Source organism: Canis lupus, chromosome 28 (assembly GCF_011100685.1).
Source record: "Canis lupus familiaris isolate Mischka breed German Shepherd chromosome 28, alternate assembly UU_Cfam_GSD_1.0, whole genome shotgun sequence".
NCBI lineage: Eukaryota > Metazoa > Chordata > Mammalia > Carnivora > Canidae > Canis > Canis lupus.
Window position 1 is genome coordinate 3,836,444 of NC_049249.1, and position 24,294 is coordinate 3,860,737.

Below are 24,294 nucleotides of genomic sequence, written 5' to 3' on the forward strand. Positions count from 1 at the left end.
GAGAGAGAGAGAGAGAGAGAGAAAGGCAGAGAGGCAGAGACACAGGCAGAGGGAGAAGCAGGTTCCATGCAGGGAGCCCGACGTGGGACTCCATCCTGAGTCTTCAGGATCACACCCTGGGCTGAAGGCGGCGCTAAACTGCTGAGCCACCCGGGCTGCCCCAGATGTCCTCTCTTAACCCAATCACATCACCCATTGCTGCACATGCACACCTGCTGCTGAAACACACTCATTTTGTTTTCTTCACAGGATGCACGAGCTTAGAATGCTGGGCCTTATAGCATCAGTCCTGGTGGGTGATGAGCTTGGCACAGCCACCGACACCCATGGGTCCCTGCCACCCTTGGTCATCCACTTAGACAGTGGCTGCACTTTCAGCCAGGTGTCCCGAGTCTTGCTCAGGTTCTTGGAATTTCTGCTGCAGCTCTGGCCCCACCTTGGAACCCTCCCCGACCCCTATCTCCTATGTGTCCTGTTTCAAGGGCCCTAAGGAGATCTCTGAATCTCATTTTTATACCTAGGGGCCTGGGATGGCCTGGCAACCAGGAGGCGGGGTTAGCTTTCAGACTCCCCTCCTCTGGCCTCCTAACCCAGGTCTACAAGTCAGGGGCCTGAAGTCCAGGACGCATTGTAATTTCCACAGGACCCAGCACCACCCTGAGAAGTGGAGGGAGGGTTTGGAAAAGTGCACCATTAGAGAGAGCTGGCTTGAAGCAACACCAAGATGCACCAACATGGCTGTCCCATCATCCCAGATCTGGTGCACCCCAGACCCTGCACCACTATCTGGCAGAGACAGGGCAGATCTCTGCTGCTTCAGCCTGCCTCTAATCCAGGGTCAATGCAGGGATCAGGGGCTGGACTCTGCACCTTAGCTCCTTCCATCCTGGACTATGGAAGTTGGCATGAAGGATGAGGCTGCAGGATAGACAGGCTGACGAGGTGGGAGAGGCATTTCCCCAGCTGCACCCCGTACATGTAGGGACCTTTCAAGTGAGGTGTTTCAGGAGTGGACTTTGGACATACCAGGACCTAGATTTGTATGGATGGCTTTTGGTTCTAGATGCAGGATTTCTTGGGATATAGTGCATAAGGTCCTACAGGATATTATTTGGGGTGGACAGAGAGTCCATGGGTTTGTCTGAGGTTTATATAGGGTTTTACTGGGGTGGGTTAATGAAAGAATTGCTTCATTTTCTGAGCTGTGTGAAAGCTATAGAGCATTCACCAAGTGAGGTGGCATCTTAGTGGAGTCACCCTCCTGGGGTGGGATCCCCTCCTGGGGATCATTTTAGGTGAGAGAATGTCATGGGTACCTGGCTCACTGGGACTTCTAGGGCCTCTAGGCAAGGTGTGGAAATGGTAAGGTCCTTTGATATAATATTGAGGTATCCTGCACGGTGCATGGATGAGACAATTGCAGAAGATCAATTATCCAGAAGTTTTCAAAGTGGGGGGCATGCTGGGAGTGGGCCTCAGGACAGACATGTGGCCACAAGAAGCATTAGCAATTCACAGGAACCCCTCCCCACTAGCCACTGAGGGGCCAGGGCATTCCTGAGCAAGATGTCAGAGTCCCTGCCCAGCCCTGCCCAGACCCACAGAAAGTCACAAGACCACTGGAGGGGGGAGATGAGACAGTTTAATAGAGAAATAAGCTTTGGACAGCCTCCTGATCAGAAGGGAGCCTTTCTTGGAGTGAAAGGCCATTATGGAGGCTAAGGCCGCCAAGTAGGGAGGGAACAGCATGGGAGATGGTACCAGGAGTGCCTGTGCTCAGCAGGTACTGGCAGAGCCTGAGGAGAGAATGGGGGTCAGGTCCTCACAGACATGGTTACTACAAAGACAACCAACCCCCTCAGCCTCCCGAAACCCCAAGGCTGGGCTGGCTCAGGACAGCCTTATGCATGGTATTTAGTAAGGCTTGAATACTACGGCCATCCTGCCTGAGTGCCTGGAAGTCTCTTAAAGAGGCCAAAGAAGCCCGTCTCACCTGGAGTGATGAGTGGAGTGGCTTTCTCAGGTAAGGGGCTGAGAAAGGAACACATCAAATTAGCATCCCCAGCCCTTCTGTCCTTATCCCCCAAGATGACGCCTGGTGTTCCCTCCCAGGGGGCACACGTACTTGCTATTCTTCCATTGTCACCTTAAACAATACTAAGGGTTCTAGCTTTCCCTGATGTGGGGCACTTCAGGGTTGATTATCTGTGAATAACAAATCCCACTGCAAGCCCAGGGAGTAGCCAAGAGGCTGTCCTCTTTAGCTAAATTGCCGGACTTTACCCCACATAGGTGTGCTCAGCTCCAGGGGCATACAATTTCCGGGCTCCCCACCCTTACCCCATCTCACCTGTGCTTCTGATTGTATTTGCATTTGCATTTTCCACCTGTGAGAGGATGAGATTGTCAGTGTGGAGAACCTGGGGAGCTTGGGCCATCACACCCCTCCCCTTGTGCCCACCACCCTACCAGCCCCACCACTCACTCAGGGCTATCAAGATTCCAGCGATGCACAGGAGCCCTCCAAAAATCATCCCGCCCAGCTGCAGGCTTTCCCAGTCTGGGGGAGCAGAGAGTGAGCTGGCACCAGCCTGGCTCCAACCCCCTCATTCATTCAAAAGATATTAGTGATCATCTGCTTGTGAAGATGTGCTTACATTTCAGGCAACAAAAAAGGCCAGTAAACAGAAACGCCGTATACTAAATGCTGTGAACAGCACTATGAAGAAAAAATAAGCAGGAAAGCACAGAATAAAGAAGGGAGTTGAAAGGCTTTTTGATCAAGGCAGGCTTTTCTGAAAGGTGGCATTTGCAAGGAGGCTAGGGGAAGAGGAAGGGTGTGCAGGGTCTGTGGAGGATGGTGGCAGGCAGAAGAGGAAAGCTGCTGGGGCTGCAGGGCGACAAGTAGCTGGTGCTGGGCTCTGGCAAGTTAGAGAACTGAAGGAATGTTAGGGGAGATAATATCCTGGGGGCCCAACAGTCTCCAGCTCCTTCCCCAGAAATTTTCCTAAATGTCTCATGGGTACCTTCCCTCCTTTTGGAATGAAGCTCTCCCAAAGACCATGTTGCATGTTGGCCTCTCTCTCTTGTCATAGACCATGCTGACTCTGTAATCCCCAGTCCCAGCCCTCACCAAGCTCTAGCCAAGAGGTCCAGGAAAGACAAAGGTAGGAGTGGGGGATTGGGGTATCAGCTCTTACCATAGTAGAAGGGACTGTCTTTATCTGCAGGAAAAGGGGAGGAAAATAAAAAAGAATAAGGACCAGAACCAGGAGGCAGGATTTTTTTTTTTTTTTTTTTTTTTTTTTTTTTTTAGGATGTGGGGTCTTAAAGGGAAAATGTGGGGTAGCAGGAGCAGGGCAGTTTGGAGTCCTACTCACCAACCAAGTCATTGGCTTCCAAGGCAGGCAGGCCTGGGTGGGAGAAGCAGAGGGAAATGGGTATTCATTCAGGACACTGGTCTCAAAATGAATTAGCAGGCATGTCCTCAGCCCAGAGCAGGCTCCTGGGTGGGGGACGGGGGACCCTCACACCTTCCCCAGCTCTAAATAGCCCTGGAATTTTGCCTCACCATAGCCTTTGTGCCCCCCTGCCAACCCCCAATCAATCTTCCCACCATTTCTCGGGCTTCCAGCTATTCTTCCTTGCATTGAAATGGGATGGTATATTGGTATCTTTTTACCCTTCTCTGAGAAGCCTCCTACACAGACCCTGGCTAATGCCCTATCAGGGAATAGGGAATGCTTCTCTCTTTACGCCAACAGATGGTTACTGTTTTCCAAAGTTCAATTATTCAGGACAACTTTTGCAATACCCACTTCCTCCCTGCACTATTATTTCCTTAGTGTCACTCTTTAAATTGACAGTTTATTTTATTTTTAAAGATTTATTTATTTATTCATTCAGAGAGAGCGAAGAGAGAGGCAGAGACACAGGCAGAGGAAGAAGCAGGCTCCATGCAGGAAGCCCGATGTGGGACTCGATCCTGGGTCTCCAGGATCACACCCCAGGCTGCAGGCGGCGCTAAACCGCTGTGCCACGGGGGCTGCCCTAAATTGACAGTTTAGATGAAAATCCATTTGTTCAACATCAGACCCCCTTTGGGAAATGCTGCCCTCGTTTTCACTGCCTTGGTTGAGAGGGTAAGTGGCAGGAGGTTCATTCTGGGAGGACTCACCTGCCAGTGTGAGGAGCAGGCCCTGCGTCATTCTCTTCATGGTACGGCTGCAGAGGGGGGCTGCAAGGGAGGAGGGCGGGTTGGGATCAGACAACTGGGATCTGCCCTAGGTTCTGGGGCAAAGAGCCAGGGCACAGATCCTGAGGGTGCACTTGGTTTATGAGGTGGTCTTGGGAAAGTTACTAATTTCTGTTTCCTTATCTAGAGATGGTAATAGTAAACGCCTAGTGGAGTTACATGGATTGAGTTAATACTAGTTAAGTACTTAGAACCTTGCTTGCACATAGTAAGTGATTTGTTAAAGTCTTTGTTCAAGTTTTTAATCAGATGTCTGACCCTAGGGCAGAGGAGCAGGGCTACTCTTCTAACTCAGCCTTAGGTTCCTAACCCCCAGTCAAAAGGCTAAGGTACCCTGAGCTATTGTTCCCAAAGGTCTGGGCCCCGGGCAGTATCAGGATGAATTCCAAGATAGTCTCTGCAAAGGGCCAGGGTATCCAGGGCTGTGCAGCAGAGTAACCAGCAGCTGAGCAGGGGAAAGGTGGTAGCGGGAGCATGTGAGAGCCTCCCATCCCAGCCCCAGCCAGGGATCCTACTTTGGGCAGCCCCAAATTCCATAGCAAGAAACTGCCTGGTGGGTGGAAGGAACATTGCTTCTTTCTTTTTCCTTGGGGTGGGAACTATCCCACGAGTTTCTAGTGGCTGCTTCCTTGAGATAAGACCCCTTCCAGCTCTCTGCATGTTGTTCGCTACAGGCAAATTTAGGGATTATCAGCTGTTGCAAACTAAAGCCCCTATTATCTACTGGGCCCAAGGGGCTGGAACTCTAATCCCCTCAAAACCACCTAACAGCTGTGTGACTCAGTGGGTTACTTAACCTCTCGGTGCTTCAGTGTCCTGTAAAACAAGGAAAATTAATAGCAACTGCATAAGGTTATGATTGAATTAAATGAATTACTATATGTGAAGCCTAAGTATAATGCCAGGCACATACTAAGTAATGAAATGTGTTACAATAAATAAATACATAGCCCTCTATTTGCTAAATGGGATGCTGATTCATGAATGACTTAATAAGGCAAATTTGATAGGTAGTTATATACACACATGGGTCCTTTTGCCCTAGATGGGAGGGACTAGTAACATGCAGCTTCTGAATGTGAGAGTTTATCGGCTTTTAGCAGTCTCCGAAGCAGGCCTCCTTTAGACTCATCCCCTCTCACCACCCTAGGATTCCTGAGTCATGGGGGTTGCAACTCCACTTTATATATTCTTTAGCCAAAGACTGGTTCCTGTTTCCTCCCGCCCCTAACCCACTGTCTATATGATAGTGGTCACAGAGCAAGTGGCCTCCAACCATCAAACACCTCAAACATGCATCCTGTTACTGAGAATACCTGGGCACCCACCACCTCTTCCTCAGACTGGTACCCCCTCCACCCTCACTCTTCTTCTGTCACCCTTCTGCTTAGCAGCCCTGAAGTCCTAGAAGACACTCACCTGAGAGCAGAGCGAAGATCTGGAAAGGCTGCTGGGGCTGGATTCAACTCAGGTGGGTTCCAGCTCTTTAAACCCAGCAGCTCCGCCCAGGGCAACAATACGGGCAGACAGGAGGGAACTGGTCAGATTCCTTAAGATTCCTGTAGCTCCTTCTCTCCCAGCCTCCTCCCCCACACTGTGCTCTTGAGACAGCTTGCCCTACCACACCCAGTGCTGAGCTCCTGGAGGCCCCAGGGCCATCAGAGGTGGTGGGAGAGGTGGTGGGAGAGGGCCGGGCTGGGCCTCAGACATTTCTCTAGAGAAGATGGACTTTCAGCTTCTTCAGCTCACCTAGATCCTAAAAGAGGGGTCCAGAGGGGTGCTGGAAGGGGACAGGATGTTTCTGGGTTATTGTGCCAGCAGTGGGGGTTCCAGGACTTCTGTGTGAGGTATCCTGGGGACAGCTGAGTTGATTAGGAGTCAGGGACTGGTGCTGAGGCTCCATTTGCTCAGTGGTCCCATTGTTTTTCCTTGGACTGGGTGTTTATTGAGGGGGAGGGCTGGGGCTGATGGCACCCTTCAGGGCTGCCCACCCTCTGATGAGTCCCAGACACCCACTTAGCCTAGGGAAACTGATAGCTGGGATTAGAAACCACCCTGGCCCAGACCCTGGTTTCCTGCCTGCTCCACAGTGTCAGGGGAGGGGTAGTGCCAGGAGGACGACTGCAACTCCAGGCTAAATAGTGGGCTGCTTCCCTCTGTGGACCCCCATATCTGCCTTATGTGCTTCTGGCCAAACTCCCCTTTCATCCCTCCCTCCACCACATGCTTTTAGCCTGTGCCCCTGGGTCTGGATGACCCCAGGCCTCTCCTTCTTCCCCAATTCCTGTGTTCACTGCTTTTGCCACTGGATGGTGATCAGCTGAAGGCAGGACTGTTGCCTCTCTTATTCCCAAAGGCCTCTCTTTATTCCTGGACACCAATAAATAGATTTTAATTGAATTGTTGAGTCAATGAAGACAGGAAGCCACCAGACGCTCCCAGTGCTGGGGATCAGGGAGGGAAAACAAAGCCCTGAAAGGCAGGTTGAGGAGAAAGGGTGAGTAGGAAGGGGGAGGATATTCCTAGTGTGAATATGTTCACCTTCTCATGAAAACCTTCCATGGTGCTCCCTGCCTTCAAGATTCAGTTTCTGGGATGCCTGGATGGTTCAGTGTTTGAGCGTCTGTCTCCCTTTGGCTCAGGGCGTGATCCTAGGGTCCTGGGATTGAGTCCCCACATAGGGCTCCCTGTGGGGAGCCTGCTTCTCCCTCTGCCTGTGTCTCTGCCTCTCTGTGTCTCTCATGAATAAATAAATAAAATTAAAAAAAAAAAAAAGGATTCAGTTTCTGTGGAGTTCAAACCCAGGGGCTCTGGGGCCAGGAAGAGCTAGAGTTGAAGCACAGCCTGCCATTTGCTCACTGGGTAAGCTCAGGTAGCTCCTTCATCATCTGGAGCGTCCGTTCCTTCTCTAAAATGGAATAATGATAGGACTGACCTCTGAGGTTTCTGGTGTAGGTTCTGCAGGAGCATGGAGCTGCTCTGTGGTCAGCCCTCAATATGTATTTGTGGAATGAGTGCCTCCCAGACCTGGTGTGAGGAAAGTTTGTTAACCTTGAGATCCAGAAGAACCATTAATTGCATATACTTTGAAGTCAAATCCAGGCTCTGTTAGTTACTTGCTATGTGCACCCGAGCAACTAATTCAGCCTTTCTGCCTAATTATTCATCCATAAAGTAGGAACCATGACCGAGCCTACTCTGAAGGTTTGTGGTGATTGTGACATCTGATTATGCTGCTCAGTTCCCTGTAACTGTAGCTGGGAATGGTCCTGATATACACACAAAGAAATCTGCAATATAAGAGAAAGGGGGTCATTGGTAGAGAGCCCCCCATGGAGAAAGCACATTCCAGAGAAGAGAAAGGAAGTATAAAAAGGACCTTAGGTCCATTTCTCCAGAAGGCCCTAGTGTCTTTGCTCTGCCCTGCAGCTTCTGCCCTCTTCAGGGATCCTCCACTCCTAGCCCTGGCACCATGAGATAGTATCATCTTTAATAGATAGGTAGAAAGAAGGGGCAACTGGGTGGCTCAGCTGGTTGGGCAGCTGCCTTCAACTCAGGTCATGATCCCAGGGCCCTGGGATTGAGCCCTGCATTGGGCTTCCAGCTCAGCGGGGAGTCTTCTTCTCCCTCTCCCTCTGCCCCTCACTCCACTTGCGCTCTCTCTCAAATAAATATATATAATTTTTTTAAAAAAAAGATTTTATTTATTTGAGAGAAAGAGTGAATGAGAGATTGAGCGTGAGCAGGGGGAGAGGGAGAAGCAGACTCCCTGCTGAGCAGGGAGCACAATGGGGGGCTTGATCCCAGGACCCCAGGATCATGACCTGAGCCAAAGGCAGACGCTTAACTGACTGAGCCACCGAGGTGCCCCATCAAATAAATAGATAAATAAACAAAATCTTAAAAAAAAAAAAAGAAAAAAAGACAGGTAGAAAGAAAACTTCACCTGAGTCTGGTGGTATTGACACTGGTCCAAGGTAGGGGGATAGGTTGAGCCAGAGGCAAAATCAGGGAGAGGGAGCCGAGCTACCTGTGTGTGACTTCTGCAAGCACAACGGTAAGTCACTACCTCATTTCTTCATTTTGCCAAAACTGGCTGTAGGTGTAGGCGCACCATGGCTGAATAGTGCATCTGCCCCTCTGGGGGGCCTCAAAGGCTGGCCATTCCCTCAGTGGCAGGCAGCAATGCCTTCTACACTGGAAGTGGTGCAAAGTCAGTTCCCAGGTTAATGAATTTATCTTCTTAGATATTAAAAGCAGTACTTATTGGGACACCTGGGTGGCTCAGAGGTTGAGCGTCTATCTTTGGCTCAGGACATGATCCAGGGGTCTGGGACTGAGTCCCACATTGGGCTCCTTGCGGGAGAGCCTGCTTCTCCATCTGCCTATGTGTCTGTGTCTCTCTCACTCTCTCATGAGTAGATCAATAAAATCTTAAAAAATAAAACCAGGGATCCCTGGGTGGCGCAGCGGTTTAGCGCCTGCCTTTGGTCCAGGGCGCGATCCTGGAGACCCAGGATCGAATCCCACGTCAGGCTCCCGGTGCATGGAGCCTGCTTCTCCATCTGCCTGTGTCTCTGCCTCTCTCTCTCTCTCACTGTGTGCCTATCATAAATAAATAAATAAATAAAAATTAAAAAAAATAAAAATAAAACCAGTACTTATAAATGGTCATGAAAGTGGGTGTTGAAACCTTTAGAAGTTTTGCATATTAAGAAGTGTTCACTAAATTGTCCGTTCATTCATTAGCAGTGTTCAGGATGAACAACCGCTCTCTCAAAGTATAATACCTGAGAGGCTGGCCTGGCAGTGAACTGTTTTCAGGAAATCACTTTCAAGTAGGGCTGGTCATAGCCCTGCTTCTTGGACATGCATTCCTCATCAGAATCTCTGGAGCCATCTATTTGGGTCTGATTTCTTATCTACCAAATGGAGAGCTGGGTAAGAGGCACTGAGGCTTACAGGGAAATCAAACCTTGGGGTGGTGGAAGGCTGGGAAGAGTGGGTGATGGAGAGCCAGACTTAGAAGGGTGGGTGCAGATGACAGCTGGGAGGTATTAAGAGTTGAGAGAGAGAAAACTGCAAGATCCAGTTCTAAAGTCCTTCTTCCCCTTCTGGAGTCAGTGTTGCAAGGTATACAAAGGACCTCGTGTAGAAGGAGGGAAGTCTGTTGCCCAGAGTGGCGGCCTGAAAATCAGCGCTGACGCTCAGGATCCTGCCTCTGCTCATGTCAATCACTGCCCCACCTCCTCACACTCTCAAACTGTGATCTTCCCTCTTCTGCAAGCACCAACTATTGCTCTGTGGAAAACAGAGATGCATCCTCAAAGCCATGAACTTCCCTGAGGAAAGGCAATAAAACAGGAATTATTTCTAAGATCGACCAGAAATAAAAGAGAAGTGACTAGCATCTTGCCTGGCACGTAGTGGGAGCATTTTTTTTTTTTTTCTCACCTTCCAAGATGGACTGAATATCAGTATCAGCAGAAGGCTGGGATTGTCTGTTTTGAGGGGGTCTGGTAGAGGGGGGAGAAGACCCCAATCGTGAGGGGAGAGGTTATCTCTCTCCTCTGAGGCTTTTCCCAGTTGTCTCCGATGTTTGATCCCTATGAGAAATACATACTGAGATCCCACCCGGACCCACCTCCTGGGCCGCCTCTCCCAGGGGTCTCGCTGCTCTTCTTTCTGCATTTTTGTCAGGTCCCCCCATGTGTGTTGAGGGCTAGTCTGGGCCCCCAGATCTGGGGCTCACTCCCTTTGAGGATGGGGGTCGGGGGACGAAGGTCGGACAGGAAGAGATGCAGCCTGCGCGAGGCGGTTAGCGGCTGTCAGACAGGGTGCGAGGGCGGCCCTCTGAGGGCTCTTCTAGGCCTTGGCCGACTCTCGCGCCTCAGGAAGGCTGCGGATCCCAAGGGCCATCCGGAAGACGGGATACGGGCACGAAGCGGGGGCGGGGTCCCCCGAAGGGGGTGGGATATAGGGATCTCCGCGGCAGCCTCCCCTCAGCACGGCAGAGCAGGAGCCGGGCTCTCAGCGGCTGACGCTGGGCTATCTTTGGCGGACTCCGACCTCCAGAAGCTGCTCCCCGACCTCTCCGAGGCCCGGTGCAGGAGGCCCTCCATTACCGCCCTCCCCCTTCGCGCAAAGGACCGAACGGCAGCCAATTGAAATAGAATCGTGTGGCTTCCAGCCAGTCAGCACTGAGATGGCCGCCGAGGCGGGGCCGCGGGTGAAGCCGCCCGGGAGGCGACGGCCCAGGTGGCGGGGGCGGGGCTCTTCCGTCCTCCGTCCCCGCGTGGATTGGCTGCGCCGCTGCACCCGCGCGCTCGTCCCGCCGCCGTCCTCTTAGGCGCGCGCAGCCGCTCGGCCGTCTCGTCGCCGTGGAGGGGTCGCGACGCGCGCGGGGTCTTGCCGGAGTCTTCGTCCGTCCGTTCGTCCGTTCGTGCCCCGCGATTGTCACGGTCTTCCGGAAGTCGTGGGACCCTAGAGGCCGTGAGGAATAGCTAAGGCTGAAGGGACAGCCCAGTTGCTGAGTCCGGAGCAGGCCAGGAAGGAGGAAGACGAGAGCAGGGCGGCCTGAGGGACGGGCGGGAGGCGGCGAGCTGCATGGAGTGAGGCCAGGAAGCCGGCAGGGGACCTTGGACTTGGGGAGGCTGCAGACCCGTGTAAAAGGAGAGGCGGAAACGGTCCACCGAACGGAGGCCGGGCGACGTCACTTCTCAGCGACTGTCATTCTGCTTCTGTTAGATTCAGTAATGCTTCCCCCCACCCACAAGCCCCTTAGCATCCTTGTCCAACCACTCTAGGTGTCTCGTCCACCAGATTTCTCAAGCCCTCCATCTTGTAATCAGGATCTCGTGGACGCACCTCCTCTTCACTTCCTAGGGGTACTTGACACTCAACAAGTTACCAATAACTAAACTAAGCTAACTACCTTCCCAAGTGCCTGGCTGGCTAAGTCGGTAGAACATAGGACTCTTGATATTGGAGTTGTGAGTTCGAGCTCCACTTTGGGTGAAGAGCCTACGCAGTTAAGTGTCTGCCTTCGGGTCAGGTCATGACCCCGGAGTCCTGGGATCGGAGCCCCCTGGAGCCCCTTGTCGGACTCCCTGCTCAGCCGGGAACCTGCTTCTCTCTCTCCTGCCCCACCTTCCTGCTGTCTCTCAAATAAAATCTTAAAAAAAAAAAACAAAAAAAAAAACAAACTTGGGAGGCCTGGGTGGCTCAGTGGTTGGGCATCTGCCTTAGGCTCAGAGCATGATCCTGGAGTCCCAGGATGGAGTCCCACATCGGGTTCCCTGCATGGAGCCTGCTTATGTCTCTGCCTTTCCCTCGCTCTCATGAATAAATAAATAAAATCCTTAAAAAAAAAATCTTCCCATTGTCACAACATATAATTTCTATACCTACTGTTCAGCTTGAACTCACAACCCTGAAATCAAGAGTTTTATTTTTTGGCATTCTCTACCAACTGAGCCAGCTAGACACCCCAATTTCTTTCTTATTTATTTATTTATTTTTATATATTTTAAAGATTTTATTTATTCATAAGAGACACACAGAGAGAGGCAGAGGCATAAGCATAGGGAGTAGCAGACTCCCCACAGGGAGCCTCATGTGAGACTTGATCCCAGGACCCTGAAATCACGACCGGAGCTGAAGGCAGATGCTCAACTGCTGAGCCACCTAGGTGTCCCTATTTATTCTAAAAGTAAACTCCAAGCCCAATGTGGCGCTTGAACTGTCAATCTCAAGATCAAGAGTCAAATATTTTACAGGCTGAGCCAGCTGGGTACCCCTAGATATTTTGAATCAGTAAGTGTATTTTTTATTTTCACTAGGGTGCCAATTGTCAAATTTTTCACCCTAGTGAAATTTTCACCCTAGTGCCAATCACTATATATGTACTACATGTGCCATGCTTTTTAAAATAAGTTATAGTGGTTCCTGGCTGGCTCAGTTGTTAGAGCATGAGACTCTTTTTAAATTTTTTTTAAAGAAGATTTTATTTTATTCATGAGAGACACAGAGAGAAGGCAGGGACATAGGCAGAGGGAGAAGTGGGCTCCTCGCACGGAGACCAATGTGGGACTTGATCCCAGAATTATGGGATCACACCCTGAGCCAAAGGCAGACGCTCAACTGCTGAGCCACCCAGGCATCCCAGAGCATGAAAATCTTGATAGTAGAGTTTACTTACTAAAAAAAAAAAAAGAAACAAAAAGAAATGATAAAATAAGTTACAATTTGATTTTACAACTTTTCAAAGTATTTTCATTCTAATATAATTAACCTGTTATCTATTTAATAATTCAACACACATTTTGTTTTTTTTTTTTTTTTTTTTTAAATTTTTATTTATTCATAACAGGCACACAGTGAGAGAGAGAGAGGCAGAGACACAGGCAGAGGGAGAAGCAGGCTCCATGCACCGGGAGCCTGACGTGGGAATCGATCCCGGATCTCCAGGATCACGCCCTGGGCCAAAGGCAGGCGCCAAACCGCTGCGCCGCCCAGGGATCCCTCAACACACATTTTGAATCTCACCCCAGTTCCAGGAACTGGGGATTCTGAACCAGGCAATGCAAAGCTCCATCATGGTGAGGACAATGAGTTGGAAAAAGAAATAGATGGTACAATATTTCAAGTATTGATTGATAGGTGCACTGAAGACACATAAAGCACTGAGACCTAGAGAATGATGGAGGAGAGAGATCGCTTTCTTAGACTGGGAGGTCAGAATTGGTCAGTGATAGAAATATAGTTTTAGGGGTGCCTGGGTGGCTCAGTGAGTTAAGCGTCTGCCTTAGGCTCAGTCATGATCCCAGGGTCCTGGGATCAAGTCCTGTGTTGGGGTCCCTGCTCCATGGAGAGCCTGCTTCTCCCTCTTTCTCTGCCTTCCTCTCCCCCTGCTTGTGCTTTCTCTCTCTCTCTCTGTAAAATAAAATCTTAAAAAAAAAAAAAAAAAAAGAAACATAGGTTCAAAATATTTGTATGCCACAAATTGCCCTTTGCTGTTCTTTTTTTTCTGGTTAAATTGAGCCAGTGAAGTCAAACATATACCCAGATTTTAGATTAGAGCATAATTTACAAAAAGGGTTTTTTAATCTAGAGCCAGTGGCTCTGATTCCAAGAAATGTCTATCAAGTCTGTTTATCTTGTTAAAACAAGACAACAGGCCCTTCAATGGAGTCACTCATGCTATGCCCCACATCACCAAACTTAGACTTAATCTAATTACAGTTTTGACCTTTTCCAAAATGGAATCTTAAACCAGTCAATCAGGAACTACCTGATCATCACTAAAGGGGTAATCTGGCTGATAGACCCCTGCCGTCTCCTAAAGGAAAGTGACCTTACCACAGCCAATCCACTTTTTGCTAGTATAACTTCTTTGTTCCCACTCCCTTTTGCCTATAAAGTCTTTCATTTTGTGCAGTGCCTCAGAGCTCCTTTCTATCTGCTAGATGGGATGTTGCCAGATTCATGAATCATTTAATAAAGCCAATAAATAAGATCTTTAAAAATGTGCTCTGCTATTTTTTTTAGACAATCTATATTTTTATGTAAGTTAGTTATAATAAGTGTCTTACAAGGAAAATTAGTTATTGTCAGTCATAGAATAAAAGAATGTTTTTACTGGCACTGTTGAAAATCAAAAGACTAAAAATGGTGGTTCAAGAGACCAAATGCACTATGATTGGAAAGATTCTGCATTGGAGCTGACTTTAGTTTTGTGATAGCACAGAATGTTGACTCTGAATGTCAGTAGTTTCCAGAAGCTTGTCTGTGAAGTTAAAGAATGCATTGAATTTGTGGCCGCTTGAAATCTGAATGCAAATACAATCAAAGCTGGACAAAGTCTTTGTTGTCTCCACTGCATTAGCTAATTTAAAAACCCTGCAACATTTTACTGTCATTTGTTATGCAGTTTTACTAGTGGACAAAGGGAGTTAGTGTTATATTCTACTCCAATCAGATTACAAAAGAGAATAACAAGTTCCTCCAAGCAATGTTTACCAAACTAAAAAGAACTATTGAGAAACTGAAGTTTAGTAAACAATGGGAAATAAATCATATTGTAAAAATTGAGTAGCAGTGTTAACTTTTTCTTGTAATGTAAAATTAAAATGCCTTGTAGGTTGGTGTATACTTACCTTAACTTCTTAAGAAACTGGTAAAATATTAATGTATTAACTTCTAATGATCAACATTGGGATTTTCCACAGCGAGAGCTGAAGCCATTCCCTCCACCACACGCCCTTGGAGAACCAGTTTTGCTGCTAGAGGTGGGTGGAGTTTGCTATAGTCTACTCTTTCCTCCATAGGACTGAGACCTTCTGGGCTTCTAGGTTTGAGCACAGTGGGGTACACAGATCTCAGTTCCATTTCAAAAGGGGTACACCTGTCTTAAAAAACAATATTACTTATGAAAATTGAAATTGTGTGAACCTGGTGCCCAGCGGTGATGCCCCAGGTATGTCACTCAGAGAATAAACACACCTGCCCCAGAAGACCCCCATGGGCAGATCCCGGAAGTGGAAGCTGAAGCCGCGCAATGCCAGTTCTCTCTAGGAAGAGAATGCAAAATTATGAGCATAATGTTTGTGTGATATATATTATTTTTAAATTAATCTATATACCCAAGGTGGGGCTCAAACCTACGACCCTGAGAGCGAGTGATACACTTGAAAGACTGAACCAAAAAAAAAAAAAAAAAGAAAGATTGAACCAGCCAGGCAGCCCTGAAGGTTTATATTTGTTTATTTTTTTTATTTTTATTTTTTAAAATATTTTATTTATTTATTCATGAGAGACACAGAGTAAGAGAGGCAGAGACACAGGCAGAGAGAGAAGCAGGCTCCATGCAGGAAGCCCGACGTGGGACTCAGTCCCCGGACTCCAGGATCACACCCTGGGCCAAAGGCAGGCACTAAACCACTGAGCCACCCAGGGATCCCTTATATTTGTTTATAATGACAAAGCAAAGCAATCACAAATTTTAAAAGCTGACAACAAAAATTTTAATATAACAAATTTTAAAATTAATTGCCTGTCAAAATATTAACTTTACTGGTAATATTAACTGCATAATCATAGCCACTACTTCATATGATAGTGATTTTCAATATTTTAAGTTAGAATATGTAAAATTAGAATAATTTCTATGAGAAAGAAGGGAAGATAACTGAGCCTTCTATAGAGTGATTAACCTACACTCTTCTTTCAAAGATTTTTATTTATTATTTGAGAGAGAGAGAGAGAGAGAGAGAGTGCACGAGCAGGGGAGGGGTAGAAGGAGAGAGAGAGGGAGAAGCAAACTCCCTGGTTAGCCGGACAGGGGGCTAGATCCCAGGACCCTAAGATCATGACTTCAGATGAAGGCAGACCCTTAACAGACTGAGCCATCGAGGTGCCCCTAGAGTGATTAAACTACTCTTCTAAAAACATTTTTACTGATAATTTAGAAAATTTGCTTTCAGCTTCACAATTTATCATTGCTAATGTCTTATAAAAGTTTTGGGTGCTGTCAAATTTGGGAAAGCCTCTATGGAGTGTTTTTTATGTATGAGCAGCCAGATTGCAGGATGTTTCACGTTTTCCTGTGCATTGACCAGTCTTCACCATACACTTCTGCCACCAAACCTCCAGAGGCCTTGGAAGAGGCCCTGGGAGTATGTGTGGGAAGGGAGGGTGGGGCCAGGCCTAGAGCATCTTGGAGAAGGAGGAAGGGGTCTCCGTGGAGCCTGGATAGTGTGTGTGGGAGGTCTGGGCATGGTGAGGGAGGATAAGTGTGGATGAGGGGAGTGAGGGGGTGGGGCTGGGGAGACAAGGTCTGTGTATGTGTGTGTGTGTGTGTGTGTGCGCGTGGTGGGGAGAAGCCACTCATGAGGAGGAGACTGGGGTGTGGGGACACAGAGTAGGGGAGGCCCAGAAGGTTGTGGCCAGAGCTTCGGGAGATCCAGACTTGGGGTGGGGCTTGGGACCTGGGAGAAGAGGACCTGGGCTTGTGTCGGGGAGGGGCCTGAATGGGGGTGTGGTGACACTGGGGGACATAGGAGAGGGGGTTTGGTTGTGGAAGGAGGCCCAAGTGTGGGTGGAGTTGGGTGTTGGAGGAGGGTCAGTCCCTGGGGTGGGGAGTTGTGTTCCAGCCTGCCCTGGCTTTGGGGAAGGGGCCCAGATGTGGGGCTGACAGACATGAGGGTGGATCCCAGAGCTTGTGGAGTGGCCTAGGATTAGGGGGACAGAACTTTGAGGTCATCTGGTTGTGGGAGATGTGGGGGAGGGGGTCTGGACATGGGCAGGGATCTGGGCAAGGGAAGCTGGAGTGGAGGGTCATCTGACTGTGGGCAGTGGCCTGGCTTGGGTGAAGTTGGGGGTTGGAACCCAGGCTTAAGCTTTGGTAGCTTTAGTAGCTCAGAAATGTTCCCATCAGGACTGTTTTTGATAGAAGGAAACCCAGTGTTAATATACAATGACTAGAGAAAGAAAATTATGGCATTTCTTGGGTTATTTGGTGGTGAAGTGAGTGATTTAGTCATGGATTAGGGTAAATACCAGAGTATGGAATGAAAAAAAGTTGTAGAAGAATGCCATTTATATATAGATTAAGACTGTATAGTGTAAAACTATGAATGAAAGTACTGGAATAGATAATATAAAAAGTAAGTGCACAGTTCAGATAGGGTTGCCTCTAAAAAGCAAGGAACAGAGTGAGGTCATGTGTGTACAGAGAGGCTTCACCTGCCCCAGTAATAACAGGTCTGTTAAACAGGACTTGGTGCTAACTTGTTTGACTATCGTACTTTATGTTGTGCAAGAAAATCAACCAGAGCACAGGTGAAGCATAGTTGATGCTTGGCAGGAGGAAGCTATGAGGGAGTAAAGGGACTACTAATTTAAGGAAGGCCTTCCAGGTTTTTCATGGGAATGGTACAGCTGGTTTCTGAAATGGGAATAGAGGGATTATTCTGAGGACCAGCAGCTGTTGTTCGGACAGCCTGGGATCAATGAGGAATGGAGGGAATGTTCTGAGGATTAGCAGCCGGTAGGCTGGGCAGGCCAGACTTTATGGAGAGGGATGAAGAGGAAGAGGTGGGGGCTAGGTTGTGTGGATGGATGAGGAGGCACAGCTGAGGGGATGGGACATTTGATAGCCACCGGAGCCAGGTCTCACATCTCAGGTCCTTTAGAGTCTCTCAGACATTTAGTTGGATACTCACAACTGACGAGTTTAGAGTCACTGTACCCATTTTACAGACAAGAAACTGAAGTTTGGAGAGATTAAGTGAATTTCCCCAGGCCAGTGTGACTCCAAGTTTCCTTGTCTTTTTTTTTTTAAAGATTTTATTTTTTTTTATTCATGAGAGACACAGAGAGGCAGAGACACAGGCAGAGGGAGAAGCAGGCTCTGTCTGGAGCCCGATGCGGGACTCAATCCCAGGACCTGGGATAACCACCTGAGCCGAAGGCAAAGGTTCAACTGCTGAGCCACCCTGGTGTCCCCCAAGGTCCCTCATCTTAACACTGTTCAGTATCACACTTTGCAACATGAACTCATTGACTCCTCACCACACTGCTGTGAGGTGGACCCTATCAGTATTCTGTTTTATAGTCAAGGAAGTGGAAACACAGAGAGCCAGATGGTAAGTAGTGAGACCAGAATGAGAATCCAGGTCAGGTGCCATTATCTAGGCCTCAGGGCCAGTGACAGTGACAGTGGTGGTGGTGGTGGTGCTTGAAGAAACTGAATGTGGCCAAGGGCTGACAGGCAGTGGGGAGTGTAAGAAGGGAATGCAGGAGGATAGTGGGTGGAACATGTGAGTTCCCGTCTAACCTCTCCATCCCTCCACAGTTACTGCATCCCCAGTTCTCCCAGAGCCTGCCTGGTGCCACAGGCACGGATGCAGTCCTGGTTCTGCTGGTGAAGTGGTGAATGAGTGGAGTGCTCGGTGCAGGTGAGGAGGTGGGTTGGGACAGGACCTGTTTTTTGTCAGCCAGGCAGAAGTCTTCACTGAAACCCAGGGAGGATTAACGGGCCCTCCAAATTCACAGCTGTTTATCAGCCTCAGTAAGAGAGCCAGTTGGGAGAAAGCCCGCAGTAAGTTTTGTTTTCTCCCAGGCAAGTGCCTGTAGGCATTTTTATGTATATGAAAATGTACATCATGTATACGAAAGAGGATAGGCAAACACTGGCTAGAGGAGAGCTGGGGTGAAGGTCTGGGAAGCTGGACAGCTGGACCTACTGCAACAGGGCAGCATCCTAGTCCATCCGGGGAATGCCCTGCAGTAAGCTCCCTTCCTTACCCCCCTCTCTTTCATCCTTCTGGGTCTCTGAGGTGTTTGCCTCTGTATTTCTGTATCTTTGCTATGTCCAGGTGTCTCTCAAAGGTTTGCTACATTTGCTCTTGTCTGACATTCCTGTGACTCCAGATGTCTCTGTGGTACCTTTCAGGCCAGGCCCAGCCACTCGCCCCTAGGTAGGCACCAGGCCAGGGGTTACCTCATCATTTTATCCACCCAGGGACCTTCCTGGGGCTTGACCTCTGAGTCAGGCAAGTAAAGGTGTGGGATTTCCCTGCAGTTTTCGTTTGTGGGAGACAGGGACGAGTCCACCCCGCATAGCCACAAGGTGGCAGTAGAGGACTGTTGCCGCGTTACTTCCTTGCCGAGACCCTCCCAGGTTAGGAGGACTCCCAGGTTTGGGATTTGGGGGCTTTTTGTTTTGTTTTATTTTTTAAAAAAGATTTTATTTATTCATTCCTGAGAGACCCAGAAAGAGACGCAGAGGCATAGGCAGAAGGAGAAGCAGGCTCCATTGTAGGGAGCCCAATGCGGGACTCGATCCTAGGACCTGGGAATCACGCCTGAGCTAAAGGCAGACGCTCCACCCCAGAGCCACTCAGATGTCCCAATTTGGGAGTATTTGTTCAAATTTGAAGTTTTCTTTAAAAGTCAGGACTAGCCCACCAATTCTCATGACATTTAAAAGGTTTATGGGGTTCCTACTGTGCCAGATGTTCTTTGTTGGTGCCCAGGTTCCTTTATTCTAAACTGGGGTTGATAGAATAACCTACCTAGTGGAGGTAATGTGACATGAGCCCTGCTGCAGACTTAGTGCCTAGTGAGCACCATTATGGTCACATGCTCCTATCCATGTTCACTGCTGACTGGTGCTACCCCCATCCTGGGTCAGGGATCCCCTGGGTGCACTAGGGCAGGACCATCTTTGGCTTGACATTACTAGGGTTTTAGTGGGAAAAATTTGTCTTCATATAGTGTCCAGGTGCCTTGACAAGTATACTTAACTAATCATGAAGGATCTGAATATGTATTTTTATCACTGAATACATCTTATCTATCTAGAAATGTCAAAAAAATTCTGTGTAAACATTATATTTATACATTTCTTAACCACTGTACAGCTGGAAATGCCTATCTTTACTTAACTACAAATAAAAATGTGTATATTTTTGTACATTTTACCATTTTTCCACCTGGAATCAGTTTAAGCACCATTGTATACTTTTTCTTCATTTTTTCAGTATATATGTAGCCACTATATTTGTCTAACCACTCTCCATATTTATATATAATTTTTACTAAAACAGTCTACAGTCTTCTGTAGGAAGATGGTTGTATAATACCCTTCATAGTTGGCACATCAGATTCTAAATTTTTGTTTTTTTAAAGATTTTATTTATTCATTCATGAGAGACACAGAGAGGCAGAGACACAAGCAGGCCCCATGCAGGGAGCCCAACGTGGGACTTGATCCCAGGTCTCCAGGATCACACGCTGGGCTGAAGGCAGCACTAAACCGCTGAGCCACCCGGGCTGCCCCTCTGCCTCAGTTTTACAGAATGTCTTATGTACTACATGCTTTATATCACTGACATGTGCGCACCTTGCCAGTGCTCTTCATGAGGACCTTTTTAAGCAGACTGCTGTTTTCCATCATTCTGAGCAACCATTTTCTGGGAGGACCTGGTAGGTGTTTGGATCCAGAGTTTGTGGTCAGAGAATCACCTGGGGATTCAGAGAATCAGCCTGGGGGAAGGAATGGTGGGCTTTGGTTTTCTCACAAGCAAAAGGGGCCTATGAGTTAGGGTTCGGCATTATTCGACACCCAGGGTTTAATAGATAGATGTTTCTGCCCCCTCCAAATTCAACTGCCGAAATCTAATTCCCAATGTGATTGTATTAGGAAGTGGAGCCTTCTGGAGGTAGACTAGGTCATTGAGGGTAGGGCCCCCATGATTGGGATTAGTACCTTTATATTTTTACTTATTTATTTAAATATTTATTTATTTATTAAAGATTTTTATTTATTCATGACAGACACAGAGAGAAAGAGAGAGGCAGAGATACAGGCAGAGGGAGAAGCAGGCTCCACACAGGGAGCCCGACGTGGGACTCGATCCCGAGTCTCCAGGATCACGCCTTGGGCTGAAGGAGGCCCTAAACCGCTGAGCCACCCAGGCTGCCCTAAATATTTATTTATTAAAGTTTTTTTTTCTGGGATCCCTGGGTGGTGCAGCGGTTTAGCGCCTGCCTTTGGCCCAGGGCGCGATCCTGGAGACCCGGGATCAAATCCCACGTCAGGCTCCCGGTGCGTGGAGCCTGCTTCTCCCTCTGCCTGTGTCTCTGCCTCTCTCTCTCTCTCTCACTGTGTGTCTATCATAAATAAATAAAAATTAAAAAAAAATAAAGTTTTTTTTCATTTATTTATTTGGAAGAGAGAAAGAGCACAAGCAGGGGGAGTGGCAGAGGGAGAAGCAGACTCCCTCCTGAGCAGGGAGCCGGATGATGTGGGGCTTGATCCCAGGACCCTGAGATCATGACCTGAACTGAAGGCAGACACTTCACCAACTGAGCCACCCAGGTGCCCCTGGATTTGTATGTATGTATGTATGTGTTTATTTATTTGAGACACAGTGAGAGGGGCAGAGACATAGGCAGAGGGAGAAGTAGGCTCCCTGCGGGGAGCCCGATGTAGGACTCAATCCCAGGACCCTGGGATCGTGACCTGAGCCAAAGGCAGACGCTTAACCACTGAGCCACCCAGGTGCCTGATTTGTACCTTTTTATTTTTTATTTATTTTTTTAAAGAACAACATCTTTATTTATTTATTTTTAAATTTTTATTTATTTATGATAGTCACACACACACACACAGAGAGAGAGAGAGAGAGAGAGAGGCAGAGACATAGGCAGAGGGAGAAGCAGGCTCCATGCAGGGAGCCCGATGCGGACTCAATCCTGGGTCTCCAGGATCACGCCCTAGGCTGAAGGCAGTGCCAAACCGCTGAGCCACTCCGGCTGCCCATTTTTCCAAGATATATTTGTGTTGTAGCATAAATCAATACCTCATTCCTCTTTATGCTCAAATAATATTCCATTGTGTGGGTATATCATATTTTGTTTTCCATTTGTCCATTGATGGACATTTAGGTTGTTTCCACCTTTTGGCAGTTGGGAATAATAGTGCTATAAACATTTGTGTACAAGTTTTAGTGTAGAAATTGGTTTTCGTTTCTTTTGAGCATATATCTGTGGGTATAATGTCTGGGTCATATGGTAGCTCTCTTTAATTGCTTGAGAAATTCACAGACTGTTTTACGAAGTGTCTGCACCATTTTACATTCTCATCGAGTATAGTGTTATAATTTCTTCACATCTTCATCAACATTTATTGTTAGCTGGCTTTTTTGATACTAGACATCCTAGTGGGTGTGAAGTGGTATTGTGGTATTGATTTGTATTTCTCTGATGACTGTATCAAGCTTCTTTTCATGTGCTTATTGGCCATTTTGTATATCTTCCTTGGAAAAATTTCTATTCTGATTCTTTGCTCACTTATAAACAGGGTTATTTGTCCTTTTATTATTTTATTCTTTTTGATGCTATTGTGAGCATTTTTTGAAGTAAATTTTTGGATTGTTCACTGCAAGTGTGTAGAAATACAGTAGACTTTTGTATATTCTTATTTTATCCTGTAACCTTGCTGAACTCATTTTTTAGTTCTTAAAATAGTTTTTTTTTTTTAGTGGATTCTTTAGGATTTCCTATAAACAAGATCATGTCATCTGTGAGTAGAGATGGTTTTTACTTCTTCCTTTAAAATCCAGATGCCTTTTAATTGTTTTTCTTGCTTAATTGCCCTGGCTATCATCTCCAGTACAATTTTGAATAGGAGTGGCAAGAACAGACATCCCTTGTCTTATTCCTGATCTTAGGAGAAAAGCAATCAGAATCCTGATTCTCCACCACCTGTTCTGGCTTGCTTCTGTTGTTGTTTGCTTGCTTATTGATTTGCGACTTCACTTGTCTGTTTTAGTGGAGTCTATTTTCCCTACAACTGAGCCTCTGATGACACTCCTCAAAGAGTGTAGTCTTAGGCAAGTGCACCCTGAGGTGATCATATTTTTAGCAGGGTTCTTTTTGACTCTTTCCTTGATCTCTCTGTTTAGCTGTCTGCCTCATTTGGTATTACAACAATGTTAGGTTCCAGTGCCCTGGGCATAAATTGCTCATTGGTCTGATCCAATTAAATTCAGGCAAGGGAAGTTTCAGAGGCTGCCTTTTTTTTTTTTTTTTTTTAAAGATTTTATTTATTTATTCATGAGAGACACACACAGAGAGAGAAAGAGAGAGGCAGAGACACAAGGAAGAGGGAGAAATAGGCTCCATGCAGGGAGCCGGATGTGGGACTTGATCCCTGGTCTTCAGGATGACGCCCTGGGCGGAAGGCAGCGCTAAACCGCTGAGCCACCCCGGCTGCCCCAGAGGCTGGATTTGGAGTAGGTGGGCTATTAGCTGTCTTTTTTTCCTGGTTGTCTAGTGAATTAGCTGGCCTATGCTTTAGTTTGTTGCTCTTAATCAAGAGGAACTATTGTTTTTAAGAGTGTCCTTAGAAATCCCTGGGTGGTGCAGCCGTTTGGCGCCTGCCTTTGGCTGCCCAGGGCGCGATCCTGGAGCCCCGGGATCGAGTCCCACGTCGGGCTCCCGGTGCATGGAGCCTGCTTCTCCCTCTGCCTGTGTCTCTGCCCCTCTCTCTCTCTCTCTCTCTCTCTCTCTCTCTGTGTGTGACTATCATAAATAAATAAAAATTAAAAAAAAAAGTGTCCTTAAACTTGAACTTCTCTACACTCCATTTCAAACAAAGTCAATTTCTTTGTGGAGAGCTTCCAAGCTCTTTTCTAAATGGCTGCCTCTCTCCCCCAGGCAATATCTGTGATCTATTTACGGAGCCGAGTGGGTGTGGTAGCCTCTGGTCTTCTCAGTTTACTTTCCCAGGTAGTGTCAGAAATGAATTGTAGGACAGCCAGCTGGTGTTGCAGAATTGTATCATGGGTAGAAAACACACATATCTGGTGTCAGGAGTGTTATGAGTTAAAGTAGTATGAGAATAAAGAGAAATACGAGGGTGTTTTTCATTTTTTAAATAATATTTTATTTTTAAGTAATCTCACCCAGCATGGGGCTGGAACTCACAACTCCAAAATCAAGAGTCACATGCTCTAACAAATGAATCAGGAATGTTTTTCTTATGCAAAGGGTTACTGTATTTCACCAGGAGAAGCAGGACACCAGCACTTCTCACTACCTGGAGTTAGTGTCAGATCCCATAGTCTAAGGGTTCACCCCCTCAAGACTACAACACTTCAGATGCCAATTGCAAGTTCCATATTGCCATCTGTACTTATGACTAACTGGCTATAAATTGGGGTTCCTATGACACCCTCCTAGGGGCTTACAATTTGCTAGAGTGGCTCACAGAACTCAAGGGAATACTTACTTATATTTAGTATTATTAAGGGTATAATTAAGGATATAATGAATAATCAGATGAAGGTATACCTAAAATGAGGTCTAGAAAAGTCTCAAGAGCAGGAGCTTCTGTCCTTATGGAGTTGGGGTGTGTCACTCTCCTGGTATAGAAGTGTGTTCACCAACCCAGAAACTCTCCAAATCCCATATTTTCAGAATTTTATGAAGGCTTCAGTATATACATGGAGGCATGATCTATCATTAAC

General features: G+C 47.4%; 1 protein-coding gene and 1 long non-coding RNA gene across 7 annotated transcripts in view; one reads left to right on the forward strand and one right to left on the reverse strand.

Moving 5' to 3' along the window:
* Positions 1–1,624: 1,624 nt before the first annotated feature.
* FXYD4 (FXYD domain containing ion transport regulator 4) lies at positions 1,625–10,560 on the reverse strand. Of its 3 annotated transcripts, none has more exons than XR_005380376.1 (9): positions 9,900–10,560; positions 9,710–9,771; positions 4,178–4,237; positions 3,381–3,413; positions 3,201–3,224; positions 2,486–2,560; positions 2,126–2,387; positions 1,994–2,031; positions 1,625–1,796 (listed from the first exon to the last, which is right to left on the reverse strand). XR_005380376.1 is itself a non-coding variant. In XM_038578123.1 (9 exons), exons 1-9 carry the CDS (start codon positions 9,944–9,946, stop codon positions 1,777–1,779), a joined length of 396 nt encoding a protein of 131 aa, XP_038434051.1. In that variant the 5' UTR covers positions 9,947–10,553; the 3' UTR covers positions 1,625–1,776. The 3 variants fall into 3 exon arrangements, 2 of the variants coding, with proteins under 2 accessions (XP_038434051.1, XP_038434052.1); XM_038578123.1 differs by having other exon boundaries at positions 2,351–2,387; positions 9,900–10,553; XM_038578124.1 differs by lacking the exon at positions 2,486–2,560 and having other exon boundaries at positions 2,351–2,387.
* Positions 10,551–24,294, forward strand: part of LOC119877685 — a 61,861-nt gene continuing 48,117 nt past the window's right edge. For 2 of the 4 annotated variants that reach the window (XR_005380379.1, XR_005380380.1), the window contains exons 1-3: positions 10,551–11,142; positions 14,485–14,544; positions 18,111–18,213. This is a non-coding gene — a long non-coding RNA (uncharacterized LOC119877685). The remainder of the gene's footprint in view (positions 11,143–14,484; positions 14,545–18,110; positions 18,214–24,294) is intronic. The other 2 variants (XR_005380377.1, XR_005380378.1) reach the window with 2 other exon arrangements.